Source organism: Athalia rosae, chromosome 3, assembly GCF_917208135.1.
Source record: "Athalia rosae chromosome 3, iyAthRosa1.1, whole genome shotgun sequence".
In the NCBI taxonomy this organism is placed as follows: domain Eukaryota; kingdom Metazoa; phylum Arthropoda; class Insecta; order Hymenoptera; family Athaliidae; genus Athalia; species Athalia rosae.
Genome location: NC_064028.1, coordinates 16,094,365 through 16,111,266, shown reverse-complemented (window position 1 = coordinate 16,111,266; position 16,902 = coordinate 16,094,365). Strand labels below are relative to the sequence as shown.

The 16,902-nt window shown below is 37.0% G+C and overlaps 1 protein-coding gene across 1 annotated transcript in view; it reads left to right on the top strand.

Annotated features, from left to right (window-relative positions):
• The window catches only part of LOC105690391 (SPEG neighbor protein-like), a 40,009-nt gene that overhangs the window by 4,953 nt on the left and 18,154 nt on the right, over positions 1–16,902 (top strand). Inside the window, exon 3 of the mRNA XM_048653282.1 lies at positions 14,347–14,557. Coding sequence (XP_048509239.1) covers positions 14,347–14,557 — 211 coding nt within the window. The remainder of the gene's footprint in view (positions 1–14,346; positions 14,558–16,902) is intronic.

The following is a 16,902-nucleotide window of genomic DNA, read 5'->3' as shown; positions in this document are numbered from 1 at the left end:
AAAAATCGATAAATTTGCACAGGTTCAAATCCCTTCGGGGATTTTTGGGCCAAATTTTTTTTTTTCTTGCAAATTGATCGTATGACACTTTTTTGATGTATTTTGACCTCAGGAATCCGATTCTGTAAGGAAAATTCATCTATCTCTGAAATTGGCGGATGGATCGCCAATTTTCGGCTTTTTGGGATCAAGAATAAAAAATTCATTTTATTGTCTATTTCTATGTAGTTCGCACCCAGGAATTTGAATCTGAGAGCATAAGAATTGATCGTATCGATCTTTTCTTATGTATTTTGACCTCAGGAACACGAATCTGTTGTCCAAATTGAGCTACGATTCTTTCTCTTCGAGATTTCGTCAAATTTGTACCAAAAAATGCGAAAAAATGAGGATAACTCGGTAATTTCCGCAGATAGAACAACTTGGCTCTCAGATTCGAATTTCTGAGATCGAAATACATGAGAATAGCATGGGAAACCCAAGAAAAAAAAATGTTGATTTTCGACCCAAAAATCGATAAATTTGCACAGGTTCAAATCCCTTCGGGGATTTTTGGGCCAAATTTTTTTTTTTCTTGCAAATTGATCGTATAAAACTTTTTTGATGTATTTTGACCTCAGGAATCCGATTCTGTAAGGAAAATTCATCTATCTCTGAAATTGGCGGATGGATCGCCAATTTTCGGCTTTTTGGGATCAAGAATAAAAAATTCATTTTATTGTCTATTTCTATGTAGTTCGCACCCAGGAATTTGAATCTGAGAGCATAAGAATTGATCGTATCGATCTTTTCTTATGTATTTTGACCTCAGGAACACGAATCTGTTGTCCAAATTGAGCTACGATTCTTTCTCTTCGAGATTTCGTCAAATTTGTACCAAAAAATGCGAAAAAATGAGGATAACTCGGTAATTTCCGCAGATAGAACAACTTGGCTCTCAGATTCGAATTTCTGGGATCGAAATACATAAGAATAGCATGGGAAACCCAAGAAAAAAAAATGTTGATTTTCGACCCAAAAATCGATAAATTTGCACAGGTTCAAATCCCTTCGGGGATTTTTGGGCCAAATTTTTTTTTTTCTTGCAAATTGATCGTATGACACTTTTTTGATGTATTTTGACCTCAGGAATCCGATTCTGTAAGGAAAATTCATCTATCTCTGAAATTGACCGATTGATCGCCAATTTTCAGCTTTTTGGGATCAAGAATAAAAAATTCATTTTATTGTCTAGTTCTATGTAGTTCGCACCCAGGAATTTGAATCTGAGAGCATAAGAATTGATCGTATCGATCTTTTCTTATGTATTTTGACCTCAGGAACACGAATCTGTTGTCCAAATTGAGCTACGATTCTTTCTCTTCGAGATTTCGTCAAATTTGTACCAAAAAATGCGAAAAAATGAGGATAACTCGGTAATTTCCGCAGATAGAACAACTTGGCTCTCAGATTCGAATTTCTGAGATCGAAATACATGAGAAGAGCATGGGAAACCCAAGAAAAAAAAATGTTGATTTTCGACCCAAAAATCGATAAATTTGCACAGGTTCAAATCCCTTCGGGGATTTTTGGGCCAAATTTTTTTTTTTCTTGCAAATTGATCGTATGAAACTTTTTTGATGTATTTTGACCTCAGGAATCCGATTCTGTAAGGAAAATTCATCTATCTCTGAAATTGACCGATTGATCGCCAATTTTCAGCTTTTTGGGATCAAGAATAAAAAATTCATTTTATTGTCTATTTCTATGTAGTTCGCACCCAGGAATTTGAATCTGAGAGCATAAGAATTGATCGTATCGATCTTTTCTTATGTATTTTGACCTCAGGAACACGAATCTGTTGTCCAAATTGAGCTACGATTCTTTCTCTTCGAGATTTCGTCAAATTTGTACCAAAAAATGCGAAAAAATGAGGATAACTCGGTAATTTCCGCAGATAGAACAACTTGGCTCTCAGATTCGAATTTCTGAGATCGAAATACATGAGAATAGCATGGGAAACCCAAGAAAAAAAAATGTTGATTTTCGACCCAAAAATCGATAAATTTGCACAGGTTCAAATCCCTTCGGGGATTTTTGGGCCAAATTTTTTTTTTTCTTGCAAATTAATCGTATGAAACTTTTTTGATGTATTTTGACCTCAGGAATCCGATTCTGTAAGGAAAATTCATCTATCTCTGAAATTGACCGATTGATCGCCAATTTTCAGCTTTTTGGGATCAAGAATAAAAAATTCATTTTATTGTCTATTTCTATGTAGTTCGCACCCAGGAATTTGAATCTGAGAGCATAAGAATTGATCGTATCGATCTTTTCTTATGTATTTTGACCTCAGGAACACGAATCTGTTGTCCAAATTGAGCTACGATTCTTTCTCTTCGAGATTTCGTCAAATTTGTACCAAAAAATGCGAAAAAATGAGGATAACTCGGTAATTTCCGCAGATAGAACAACTTGGCTCTCAGATTCGAATTTCTGGGATCGAAATACATAAGAATAGCATGGGAAACCCAAGAAAAAAAAATGTTGATTTTCGACCTAAAAATCGATAAATTTGCACAGGTTCAAATCCCTTCGGGGATTTTTGGGCCAAATTTTTTTTTTTCTTGCAAATTGATCGTATGACACTTTTTTGATGTATTTTGACCTCAGGAATCCGATTCTGTAAGGAAAATTCATCTATCTCTGAAATTGACCGATTGATCGCCAATTTTCAGCTTTTTGGGATCAAGAATAAAAAATTCATTTTATTGTCTAGTTCTATGTAGTTCGCACCCAGGAATTTGAATCTGAGAGCATAAGAATTGATCGTATCGATCTTTTCTTATGTATTTTGACCTCAGGAACACGAATCTGTTGTCCAAATTGAGCTACGATTCTTTCTCTTCGAGATTTCGTCAAATTTGTACCAAAAAATGCGAAAAAATGAGGATAACTCGGTAATTTCCGCAGATAGAACAACTTGGCTCTCAGATTCGAATTTCTGAGATCGAAATACATGAGAAGAGCATGGGAAACCCAAGAAAAAAAAATGTTGATTTTCGACCCAAAAATCGATAAATTTGCACAGGTTCAAATCCCTTCGGGGATTTTTGGGCCAAATTTTTTTTTTTCTTGCAAATTGATCGTATGAAACTTTTTTGATGTATTTTGACCTCAGGAATCCGATTCTGTAAGGAAAATTCATCTATCTCTGAAATTGACCGATTGATCGCCAATTTTCAGCTTTTTGGGATCAAGAATAAAAAATTCATTTTATTGTCTATTTCTATGTAGTTCGCACCCAGGAATTTGAATCTGAGAGCATAAGAATTGATCGTATCGATCTTTTCTTATGTATTTTGACCTCAGGAACACGAATCTGTTGTCCAAATTGAGCTACGATTCTTTCTCTTCGAGATTTCGTCAAATTTGTACCAAAAAATGCGAAAAAATGAGGATAACTCGGTAATTTCCGCAGATAGAACAACTTGGCTCTCAGATTCGAATTTCTGAGATCGAAATACATGAGAATAGCATGGGAAACCCAAGAAAAAAAAATGTTGATTTTCGACCTAAAAATCGATAAATTTGCACAGGTTCAAATCCCTTCGGGGATTTTTGGGCCAAATTTTTTTTTTTCTTGCAAATTGATCGTATGAAACTTTTTTGATGTATTTTGACCTCAGGAATCCGATTCTGTAAGGAAAATTCATCTATCTCTGAAATTGACCGATTGATCGCCAATTTTCAGCTTTTTGGGATCAAGAATAAAAAATTCATTTTATTGTCTATTTCTATGTAGTTCGCACCCAGGAATTTGAATCTGAGAGCATAAGAATTGATCGTATCGATCTTTTCTTATGTATTTTGACCTCAGGAACACGAATCTGTTGTCCAAATTGAGCTACGATTCTTTCTCTTCGAGATTTCGTCAAATTTGTACCAAAAAATGCGAAAAAATGAGGATAACTCGGTAATTTCCGCAGATAGAACAACTTGGCTCTCAGATTCGAATTTCTGGGATCGAAATACATAAGAATAGCATGGGAAACCCAAGAAAAAAAAATGTTGATTTTCGACCTAAAAATCGATAAATTTGCACAGGTTCAAATCCCTTCGGGGATTTTTGGGCCAAATTTTTTTTTTTCTTGCAAATTGATCGTATGAAACTTTTTTGATGTATTTTGACCTCAGGAATCCGATTCTGTAAGGAAAATTCATCTATCTCTGAAATTGACCGATTGATCGCCAATTTTCAGCTTTTTGGGATCAAGAATAAAAAATTCATTTTATTGTCTATTTCTATGTAGTTCGCACCCAGGAATTTGAATCTGAGAGCATAAGAATTGATCGTATCGATCTTTTCTTATGTATTTTGACCTCAGGAACACGAATCTGTTGTCCAAATTGAGCTACGATTCTTTCTCTTCGAGATTTCGTCAAATTTGTACCAAAAAATGCGAAAAAATGAGGATAACTCGGTAATTTCCGCAGATAGAACAACTTGGCTCTCAGATTCGAATTTCTGGGATCGAAATACATAAGAATAGCATGGGAAACCCAAGAAAAAAAAATGTTGATTTTCGACCCAAAAATCGATAAATTTGCACAGGTTCAAATCCCTTCGGGGATTTTTGGGCCAAATTTTTTTTTTTCTTGCAAATTGATCGTATGACACTTTTTTGATGTATTTTGACCTCAGGAATCCGATTCTGTAAGGAAAATTCATCTATCTCTGAAATTGACCGATTGATCGCCAATTTTCAGCTTTTTGGGATCAAGAATAAAAAATTCATTTTATTGTCTAGTTCTATGTAGTTCGCACCCAGGAATTTGAATCTGAGAGCATAAGAATTGATCGTATCGATCTTTTCTTATGTATTTTGACCTCAGGAACACGAATCTGTTGTCCAAATTGAGCTACGATTCTTTCTCTTCGAGATTTCTTCAAATTTGTACCAAAAAATGCGAAAAAATGGGGATAACTCGGTAATTTCCGCAGATAGAACAATTTGACTCTCAGATTCGAATTTCTGAGATCGAAATACATGAGAATAGCATGGGAAACCCAAGAAAAAAAAATGTTGATTTTCGACCCAAAAATCGATAAATTTGCACAGGTTCAAATCCCTTCGGGGATTTTTGGGCCAAATTTTTTTTTTTCTTGCAAATTGATCGTATGACACTTTTTTGATGTATTTTGACCTCAGGAATCCGATTCTGTAAGGAAAATTCATCTATCTCTGGAATTGACCGATTGATCGCCAATTTTCAGCTTTTTGGGATCAAGAATAAAAAATTCATTTTATTGTCTATTTCTATGTAGTCCGCACCCAGGAATTTGAATCTGAGAGCATAAGAATTGATCGTATCGATCTTTTCTTATGTATTTTGACCTCAGGAACACGAATCTGTTGTCCAAATTGAGCGACGATTCTTTCTCTTCGAGATTTCTTCAAATTTGTACCAAAAAATGCGAAAAAATGAGGATAACTCGGTAATTTCCGCAGATAGAACAACTTGGCTCTCAGATTCGAATTTCTGAGATCGAAATACATGAGAATAGCATGGGATACCCAAGAAAAAAAAATGTTGATTTTCGACCTAAAAATCGATAAAATTGCACAGGTTCAAATCCCTTCGGGGATTTTTGGGCCAAATTTTTTTTTTTCTTGCAAATTGATCGTATGAAACTTTTTTGATGTATTTTGACCTCAGGAATCCGATTCTGTAAGGAAAATTCATCTATCTCTGAAATTGACCGATTGATCGCCAATTTTCAGCTTTTTGGGATCAAGAATAAAAAATTCATTCTATTGTCTATTTCTATGTAGTTCGCACCCAGGAATTTGAATCTGAGAGCATAAGAATTGATCGTATCGATATTTTCTTATGTATTTTGACCTCAGGAACACGAATCTGTTGTCCAAATTGAGCTACGATTCTTTCTCTTCGAGATTTCTTCAAATTTGTACGAAAAAATGCAAAAAAATGGGGATAACTCGGTAATTTCCGCAGATAGAACACTTTGACTCTCAGATTCGAATTTCTGAGATCGAAATACATGAGAATAGCATGGGAAACCCAAGGAAAGAAAATGTTTATTTTCGACCCAAAAATCGATAAATTTGCACAGGTTCAAATCCCTTCGGGGATTTTTGGGCCAAATTTTTTTTTTTCTTGCAAATTGATCGTATGACACTTTTTTGATGTATTTTGACCTCAGGAATCCGATTCTGTAAGGAAAATTCATCTATCTCTGAAATTGACCGATTGATCGCCAATTTTCAGCTTTTTGGGATCAAGAATAAAAAATTCATTTTATTGTCTATTTCTATGTAGTTCGCACCCAGGAATTTGAATCTGAGAGCATAAGAATTGATCGTATCGATCTTTTCTTATGTATTTTGACCTCAGGAACACGAATCTGTTGTCCAAATTGAGCTACGATTCTTTCTCTTCGAGATTTCGTCAAATTTGTACCAAAAAATGCGAAAAAATGAGGATAACTCGGTAATTTCCGCAGATAGAACAACTTGGCTCTCAGATTCGAATTTCTGGGATCGAAATACATAAGAATAGCATGGGAAACCCAAGAAAAAAAAATGTTGATTTTCGACCTAAAAATCGATAAATTTGCACAGGTTCAAATCCCTTCGGGGATTTTTGGGCCAAATTTTTTTTTTTCTTGCAAATTGATCGTATGAAACTTTTTTGATGTATTTTGACCTCAGGAATCCGATTCTGTAAGGAAAATTCATCTATCTCTGAAATTGACCGATTGATCGCCAATTTTCAGCTTTTTGGGATCAAGAATAAAAAATTCATTTTATTGTCTATTTCTATGTAGTTCGCACCCAGGAATTTGAATCTGAGAGAATAAGAATTGATCGTATCGATCTTTTCTTATGTATTTTGACCTCAGGAACACGAATCTGTTGTCCAAATTGAGCTACGATTCTTTCTCTTCGAGATTTCTTCAAATTTGTACCAAAAAATGCGAAAAAATGAGGATAACTCGGTAATTTCCGCAGATAGAACAACTTGGCTCTCAGATTCGAATTTCTGGGATCGAAATACATAAGAATAGCATGGGAAACCCAAGAAAAAAAAATGTTGATTTTCGACCTAAAAATCGATAAATTTGCACAGGTTCAAATCCCTTCGGGGATTTTTGGGCCAAATTTTTTTTTTTCTTGCAAATTGATCGTATGACACTTTTTTGATGTATTTTGACCTCAGGAATCCGATTCTGTAAGGAAAATTCATCTATCTCTGAAATTGACCGATTGATCGCCAATTTTCAGCTTTTTGGGATCAAGAATAAAAAATTCATTTTATTGTCTAGTTCTATGTAGTTCGCACCCAGGAATTTGAATCTGAGAGCATAAGAATTGATCGTATCGATCTTTTCTTATGTATTTTGACCTCAGGAACACGAATCTGTTGTCCAAATTGAGCTACGATTCTTTCTCTTCGAGATTTCTTCAAATTTGTACCAAAAAATGCGAAAAAATGGGGATAACTCGGTAATTTCCGCAGATAGAACAATTTGACTCTCAGATTCGAATTTCTGAGATCGAAATACATGAGAATAGCATGGGAAACCCAAGAAAAAAAAATGTTGATTTTCGACCCAAAAATCGATAAATTTGCACAGGTTCAAATCCCTTCGGGGATTTTTGGGCCAAATTTTTTTTTTTCTTGCAAATTGATCGTATGACACTTTTTTGATGTATTTTGACCTCAGAAATCCGATTCTGTAAGGAAAATTCATCTATCTCTGGAATTGACCGATTGATCGCCAATTTTCAGCTTTTTGGGATCAAGAATAAAAAATTCATTTTATTGTCTATTTCTATGTAGTTCGCACCCAGGAATTTGAATCTGAGAGCATAAGAATTGATCGTATCGATCTTTTCTTATGTATTTTGACCTCAGGAACACGAATCTGTTGTCCAAATTGAGCGACGATTCTTTCTCTTCGAGATTTCTTCAAATTTGTACCAAAAAATGCGAAAAAATGAGGATAACTCGGTAATTTCCGCAGATAGAACAACTTGGCTCTCAGATTCGAATTTCTGAGATCGAAATACATGAGAATAGCATGGGATACCCAAGAAAAAAAAATGTTGATTTTCGACCTAAAAATCGATAAAATTGCACAGGTTCAAATCCCTTCGGGGATTTTTGGGCCAAATTTTTTTTTTTCTTGCAAATTGATCGTATGAAACTTTTTTGATGTATTTTGACCTCAGGAATCCGATTCTGTAAGGAAAATTCATCTATCTCTGAAATTGACCGATTGATCGCCAATTTTCAGCTTTTTGGGATCAAGAATAAAAAATTCATTCTATTGTCTATTTCTATGTAGTTCGCACCCAGGAATTTGAATCTGAGAGCATAAGAATTGATCGTATCGATATTTTCTTATGTATTTTGACCTCAGGAACACGAATCTGTTGTCCAAATTGAGCTACGATTCTTTCTCTTCGAGATTTCTTCAAATTTGTACGAAAAAATGCAAAAAAATGGGGATAACTCGGTAATTTCCGCAGATAGAACAATTTGACTCTCAGATTCGAATTTCTGAGATCGAAATACATGAGAATAGCATGGGAAACCCAAGGAAAAAAAATGTTTATTTTCGACCCAAAAATCGATAAATTTGCACAGGTTCAAATCCCTTCGGGGATTTTTGGGCCAAATTTTTTTTTTTCTTGCAAATTGATCGTATGACACTTTTTTGATGTATTTTGACCTCAGGAATCCGATTCTGTAAGGAAAATTCATCTATCTCTGAAATTGACCGATTGATCGCCAATTTTCAGCTTTTTGGGATCAAGAATAAAAAATTCATTTTATTGTCTATTTCTATGTAGTTCGCACCCAGGAATTTGAATCTGAGAGCATAAGAATTGATCGTATCGATCTTTTCTTATGTATTTTGACCTCAGGAACACGAATCTGTTGTCCAAATTGAGCTACGATTCTTTCTCTTCGAGATTTCTTCAAATTTGTACCAAAAAATGCGAAAAAATGGGGATAACTCGGTAATTTCCGCAGATAGAACAATTTGACTCTCAGATTCGAATTTCTGAGATCGAAATACATGAGAATAGCATGGGAAACCCAAGAAAAAAAAATGTTGATTTTCGACCCAAAAATCGATAAATTTGCACAGGTTCAAATCCCTTCGGGGATTTTTGGGCCAAATTTTTTTTTTTCTTGCAAATTGATCGTATGACACTTTTTTGATGTATTTTGACCTCAGGAATCCGATTCTGTAAGGAAAATTCATCTATCTCTGAAATTGACCGATTGATCGCCAATTTTAAGCTTTTTGGGATCAAGAATAAAAAATTCATTTTATTGTCTATTTCTATGTAGTTCGCACCCAGGAATTTGAATCTGAGAGAATAAGAATTGATCGTATCGATCTTTTCTTATGTATTTTGACCTCAGGAACACGAATCTGTTGTCCAAATTGAGCTACGATTCTTTCTCTTCGAGATTTCTTCAAATTTGTACCAAAAAATGCGAAAAAATGGGGATAACTCGGTAATTTCCGCAGATAGAACAATTTGACTCTCAGATTCGAATTTCTGAGATCGAAATACATGAGAATAGCATGGGAAACCCAAGAAAAAAAAATATTGATTTTCGACCCAAAAATCGATAAATTTGCACAGGTTCAAATCCCTTCGGGGATTTTTGGGCCAAATTTTTTTTTTCCTTGCAAATTGATCGTATGACACTTTTTTGATGTATTTTGACCTCAGGCATCCGATTCTGTAAGGAAAATTCATCTATCTCTGAAATTGACCGATTGATCGCCAACTTTCAGCTTTTTGGGATCAAGAATAAAAAATTCATTTTATTGTCTATTTCTATGTAGTCCGCACCCAGGAATTTGAATCTGAGAGCATAAGAATTGATCGTATCGATCTTTTCTTATGTATTTTGACCTCAGGAACACGAATCTGTTGTCCAAATTGAGCTACGATTCTTTCTCTTCGAGATTTCTTCAAATTTGTACGAAAAAATGCGAAAAAATGGGGATAACTCGGTAATTTCCGCAGATAGAACAATTTGACTCTCAGATTCGAATTTCTGAGATCGAAATACATGAGAATAGCATGGGAAACCCAAGAAAAAAAAATGTTGATTTTCGACCGAAAAATCGATAAATTTGCACAGGTTCAAATCCCTTCGGGGATTTTTGGGCCAAATTTTTTTTTTTCTTGCAAATTGATCGTATGACACTTTTTTGATGTATTTTGACCTCAGGAATCCGATTCTGTAAGGAAAATTTATCTATCTCTGGAATTGACCGATTGATCGCCAATTTTCAGCTTTTTGGGATCAAGAATAAAAAATTCATTTTATTGTCTATTTCTATGTAGTCCGCACCCAGGAATTTGAATCTGAGAGCATAAGAATTGATCGTATCGATCTTTTCTTATGTATTTTGACCTCAGGAACACGAATCTGTTGTCCAAATTGAGCGACGATTCTTTCTCTTCGAGATTTCTTCAAATTTGTACCAAAAAATGCGAAAAAATGAGGATAACTCGGTAATTTCCGCAGATAGAACAACTTGGCTCTCAGATTCGAATTTCTGAGATCGAAATACATGAGAATAGCATGGGATACCCAAGAAAAAAAAATGTTGATTTTCGACCTAAAAATCGATAAAATTGCACAGGTTCAAATCCCTTCGGGGATTTTTGGGCCAAATTTTTTTTTTTCTTGCAAATTGATCGTATGACACTTTTTTGATGTATTTTGACCCCAGGAATCCGATTCTATAAGGAAAATTCATCTATCTCTGGAATTGACCGATTGATCGCCAATTTTCAGCTTTTTGGGATCAAGAATAAAAAATTCATTTTATTGTCTATTTCTATGTAGTTCGCACCCAGGAATTTGAATCTGAGAGCATAAGAATTGATCGTATCGCACTTTTCTCATGTATTTTGACCTCAGGAACACGAATCTGTTGTCCAAATTGAGCTACGATTCTTTCTCTTCGAGATTTCTTCAAATTTGTACCAAAAAATGCGAAAAAATGGGGGTAACTCGGTAATTTCCGCAGATAGAACAATTTGGCTCTCAGATTCGAATTTCTGAGATCGAAATACATGAGAATAGCATGGGAAACCCAAGAAAAAAAAATGTTGATTTTCGACCCAAAAATCGATAAATTTGCACAGGTTCAAATCCCTTCGGGGATTTTTGGGCCAAATTTTTTTTTTTCTTGCAAATTGATCGTATGACACTTTTTTGATGTATTTTGACCTCAGGAATCCGATTCTGTAAGGAAAATTCATTTATCTCTGAAATTGGCGGATGGATCGCCAATTTTCAGCTTTTTGGGATCAAGAATAAAAAATTCATTTTATTGTCTATTTCTATGTAGTTTGCACCCAGGAATTTGAATCTGAGAGCATAAGAATTGATCGTATCGCACTTTTCATATGTATTTTGACCTCAGGAACACGAATCTGTTGTCCAAATTGAGCTACGATTCTTTCTCTTCGAGATTTCTTCAAATTTGTACCAAAAAAAGCGAAAAAATGGGGATAACTCGGTAATTTCTGCAGATAGAACAATTTGGCTCTTAGATTCGAATTTCTGAGATCGAAATACATGAGAATAGCATGGGAAACCCAAGAAAAAAACCCTATCAAAGTATGAGCAGGATATTTTTCAGCCTGACGATTCTCTCATCTCGAATAGGAAAATTTTTACTCGGTTTCACCTAAAAATTCTATAAATTCCAAATGTTCAACGTAATTTCATACGAAACATAAAGTTTTCTTTTCCTCATCTTTCTTTCATTCAGAAATCAATCGCTTTACTCCGTCCCATATATCCTCCGCTGGAATATAACCTCTGTATAATATTTTCTATTCACCACATCCATATGTTTAGAGATAAAGGGGAAAATTATTAAACTATAATTACGCGTCGTATCGTCGACGACGACGTGACAACTTCACAGCACAACTAGTTATCCAAATTATTAATTGAGCGTTATTTAATCACCACTCCGAGTTATGATATTATGCAGGCGGTAATAATTGCGGTTACTAGGTGGAATTTGGCGTGGAGGAATGTTTCTCGGTTTGCAGTATTACCTAGGCTGCACTTCCAATGCTGCATTTACGTACGTACGTACGTACACCGTACAGTGTACAGCGAGTCGTTTGTACGCTTCCGGAAGTAGTCGCATAGATAACGTCCGTACGATTCACAGGAATAATTATGTCGGAGTATAAGTAGGATTATATTGCATTCATTATTGCAGATAGGGATACCTATGTACCTTACTACATCCCCACATTACCGTATACCTATATACATACACGTGTATTCATACAGTACATAAACCGCAAATTGCAAGGGAGTCCGTTACTGGTATATGTACGCGCGAATTAATTAAGAGTTAGGAGCTGCCTTCGTTGCGGTGTAGAGAGCGTGGCGAAAAAAGAGAGATGAAAGGAATCGGAGATAAACTAGGAAGTAAAAAAAAAAAAAAAAAAAGCAGAAAGAAAGAAGTAGCTAAGAGATGATAAAGAAAACTCGCTCTTCGCATCTTGGCGCCGGATGATCTACGGATGGGATTATATTATACGCGTATCTCGAGTCTCTTCTAGCGGTGAACGTCACTAGTCCCCGTTAGCCGTGTTCGAAAACCTAGAGGAATACATACTCATCGTACTACTTCTATTCGTATGTTTGCCCCATTTGCGCGGTGTACTGCACCCATGTAAAGTTATTATATACACGCTGTTATTACGTTCGTTGTTACACTTTGATCTAGCTAGCGACGAATATAATTCAATGTTCGTTCTTCCCTTCGCGTCTACTGATTAACCGGACGTCGCGACGCGGGGATACGGTAAAAGAGTGTCTCTTTGATGTCATTATGTCTTATTATTTATAGTATTATCGGTACGGCGCGATCCGCAAAAAGAGTGCGGACGCTGCTGCCCCGAGGACGTATACCATAAAAATGAACAAAGTCAAAGAGACGTCAAAGTCACCGGAGCAGCATTACGGTGATGTTTTTCCTGTTTTCGTTGTCATTCGTTGTTTTGGGACAGCGCCGTGTGCGTTGAAATTTATCATCGGCATTCGCGGAACCCGGAGCGGAATCATCGTCGGCGAAATGTCCGGTACGATTGCGCTGCTTCTCGTTTCTCATTGAAATATCATACGTCGAAGGGTCCGCGGAAATTGCAACGAAAAATCGAAAATTTACACGTCGTAAAACTTATAGCGATTTAAAAGGAACGTGCCGTTGTTAGATTTTCGCAAATCTCCGATCAGCGATCGCAATATCGCGAAAAACGCGCAGCTGCCGAGCTTTTCACGTCATCGCAGTTCCCCTTCATCTACGTCAAATCTGCGAATTCATACGTGAGTTTGTTTGTAGATATTTGAAAGCACATTTTTTTTTTTTGGGAATCCTGCAGTCAACCGTCGATAGAAATTGGAATTCTTTTCATACCGATCACGGAGCGCAAACTTCGATAGACAGAACGCACGTGAATGCAAAAAAAAAACCAACCAGTTTCACAAAAACCAGCAGCCCGGTTAATCTGGATAAATTTTTTCAACGTCCGTACAGATTCTTGAAAATTGTCGAGAACTGGAAGTCGCGATCGGCGACGAGGACGGCACTGATGCGAGGCGTCCCATTATTTTTTGCATTTTAGAAAACAAAAAAAAGACAAAACTCCGCCCCGGAGGTGAGCCAGGAAGAATTTATATCTCTGGACAACGCGGCGAACGCTCGTGCACCACGTATACTGACACGTGCAGAAATATACGTATAAATAAAGTATACGTATAGCGGTAGCGGCGTGCTCCTGGCATGTTATTATAATCCATGGAGATCAGAATGGAGTTCGTACCGGAGATTTCCCTTGATCCTTCGTAGCGCGGAGATAAACAAGCCCCGTTTATATCCATCACCCTCGCCCTTCCAATCCGAACTAACGCACCGTAAACTATTCCATGTTTTTTTTTCCCAGCTGTTAACTTCGATCCCTCTTCGACCATCGCAATTCTATCTTTGATTACGAACGTCAAATTTTTTTTTCATAACGAAAAGCACCCTCATAGGTTTCAGAAATTCGAGTTGATCTACTGCGGAGGATTACCACCCTCGAAAACCGTATGGATGATAATTCGGAGAATCCTCTCGGAATAACAATTGTAATAATTTCTGCAGGTGCGAGAGGACCCCATTGGCAACTGCAGTCTGCGTTAATATTTCGCCCTCTTATCACCGAATGTACCATAATGTACCCGCACACGTGTAATCGATCATAAACCTCTGCCGTCTTACAGGTGTCATGGGTACGTCACCGGGATATCCATCTTCTCACCGTTGGTCAGGACACTTACACGGCGGACGGGAGGTTCCAAGCCACCCATTTTCCCCAAACCGAGGATTGGACGCTACAAGTCAAGTTTCCACAGCGTCGGGACTCGGGGACTTACGAGTGCCAAGTTTCCACGACTCCACCCATCGGACATTCGATGCACCTTTCGGTTGTCGGTTGGTTTTATTTCCCTATATTTTACTTATATATACATATATATATAGTACTTACATCGGTTAACCTTGTCATGGCCGAAGGGGTGGTTTTTCTATAGCGGAAACGCGAAGAGAAGTTCACTAACAGCGAGAAAAGCTGTAGAAAAAAAAGCTCGCTTCGATTTCCTGACAATATTTTGCGCGGATAAAACAACTGCCCGTTCAAACTGTAGTATTGTGAAGGCAATTGCAAGCTTAGATTTGCAAATTTCACATCTCTGATAGTTTGCAGAGTCGAATGCCGCAGCTTTTTTTTTTCTTACTTTTTCGGCTGTTGGATTCGCGATGATCGAGTCAATTAAGATTCTTGCTAATTAAACTTCTTCGATTGCATTTGAAACATTTCATTTCATTTCAACTAAATTATAGTTAATTGAAATTAAAAATGGCGGCAATCGTCTTGAGAACATTTTTTCGGCCCGTGATTGGTTAACCGCGTACACGAAGTTATTGATTCCACGGTATCGTCATTCATGCTCTCCTAATTACCGCTAATGCGTGCAAAAAGTACATAAACCACCGGGGCGAACTACATCGCAGTGTATTTTGCATTTTGCAACCATTTCGTATATCATCGCTGAAATGCTCGCAGAAACTGTATATGCATTGCAGTGCAGTGTGCATGTCGTACGTACGTATGTACGTACGTACGATACGGCAATCCTACGATCGATTTTGTTTGTACGATTTTTCCTCTTTTGTTTCCCTTCCGTATAATTCATGCCTCCAATGCCACGAGTTATTACGGACATTTGCCGACAGTGCACACTGCAGCTACGCCGGAGTCCCTCTTTGTATTTAATCATCGTAATCGCGTCCGGTAGTAATGAAACGTTTCTTTCGCCTCGTTTTCTTTTCATTTTATTCGTTCTTTCATTTTGATTTATTCGTCTCTTCATTTGTTATCATTCCGCCATGAATTGCACCACCTGCGATGTGTAAGAATTATTTTCACGGAAAACGACTGGACGCAGTTACACGCGAGTACTTACTTGTTCAACACGTTGAAAATATATACCCTCTTCAATCGCTCTTCTTATAAACTATTATCGCATAATATATGGGATATCGAGTGTTGCTTTTGAAAATCGTTCGATACCACCCTCGAACTTCTCAAGCTATCAAGTTGTATGAAATTCCGATTTTTGCCCTTTTTTTTTTTTGGAGTATCTCCTTCGACCTCTCGTCATTTTTTTTTTTTTTTAATTTTCATCGTTGAACTTGTTGATCGCTCTTGCAACTATCGGTTGCTTCGGGATTATCATATTTTCGAAGGGAAATTATAAAAAAGAAAAAACGACACGAAGCGCAAGAGTTGATTTCATTCGTCAGCTCCGGTCAAGCGTTTTGTTCTCGAATGTTGGCATCCGCGTTGATCGCCAAATTTTTTTCATTTTTCCTCTCCCTCATCAATTTTTCCTTTTTTTCGTTATTATCGCGGATATTTTGTACATAGCCCTGTGGTCAGATATACATACCCCCGTAGTTATGTACTACGGCCGCGTACCTACACCGCAGTCAATGAAGGATTTTTGGTATTTTTTGCGAGGGGATGACGATAGGCGCGTCGGGGGGGGGGGGGGGGGGTGTGAAATGGAAGGTTAAAAGGTGGAACAGGTGCGGAGAAACGAGAGTGTTGGAGAGAGAAAGGGCGGAAGAGTGCAGGATGGGGCGAGGGGGTCAGGCGGGGGAAGGGGGGGGGGGAAGGGGGTACTTGGTACCTACTTCATGGTTACAGCAGGAGAGACGAGGGAGCTTACTAATTTATTCTCCTGAAACCTAAGCTCGCGTTAAATTAAACGCTGAATCGAGACGGTGCTAATTAAAGTAATTAAACTGTTATATCGTTGTAGAGTTAGTTCGTGTAGGTGGTAAATTCTACCTTGTTGCTGTGTAGGTATTAGGGCGGTCTATAAAAGACGAGAGTAAGAAAAAAGAACAACGAACACACATATATTTTTTATTCACTAACGCCTTCAATTCCTTTCACAACTTGCATCGCAGTTTTTGACTTAAATTTTAATCGTATCTTTTGTTCCATTAACCGAATGTGAAGGATAATTAATTGTAAAATAAGAATTTCCATCATTTTCTCTCGATCTAATTGTAGAAGGGGGGAAAAAAGCGACGCTCGCGATTACGTCACCTCGTGAAATCTCTCGACTCCCATCCGCCGTGAATGAAGAATCGGGTCCTTGATTTTCCAATAGTTTCGTTTCTCGTCTCGTTTTTCTCTCGACTTTACACTTCTCTTCTGCTTTCACATGATACGCGTACGAAGGAAAGAATAACAAAGTGTGGATAGG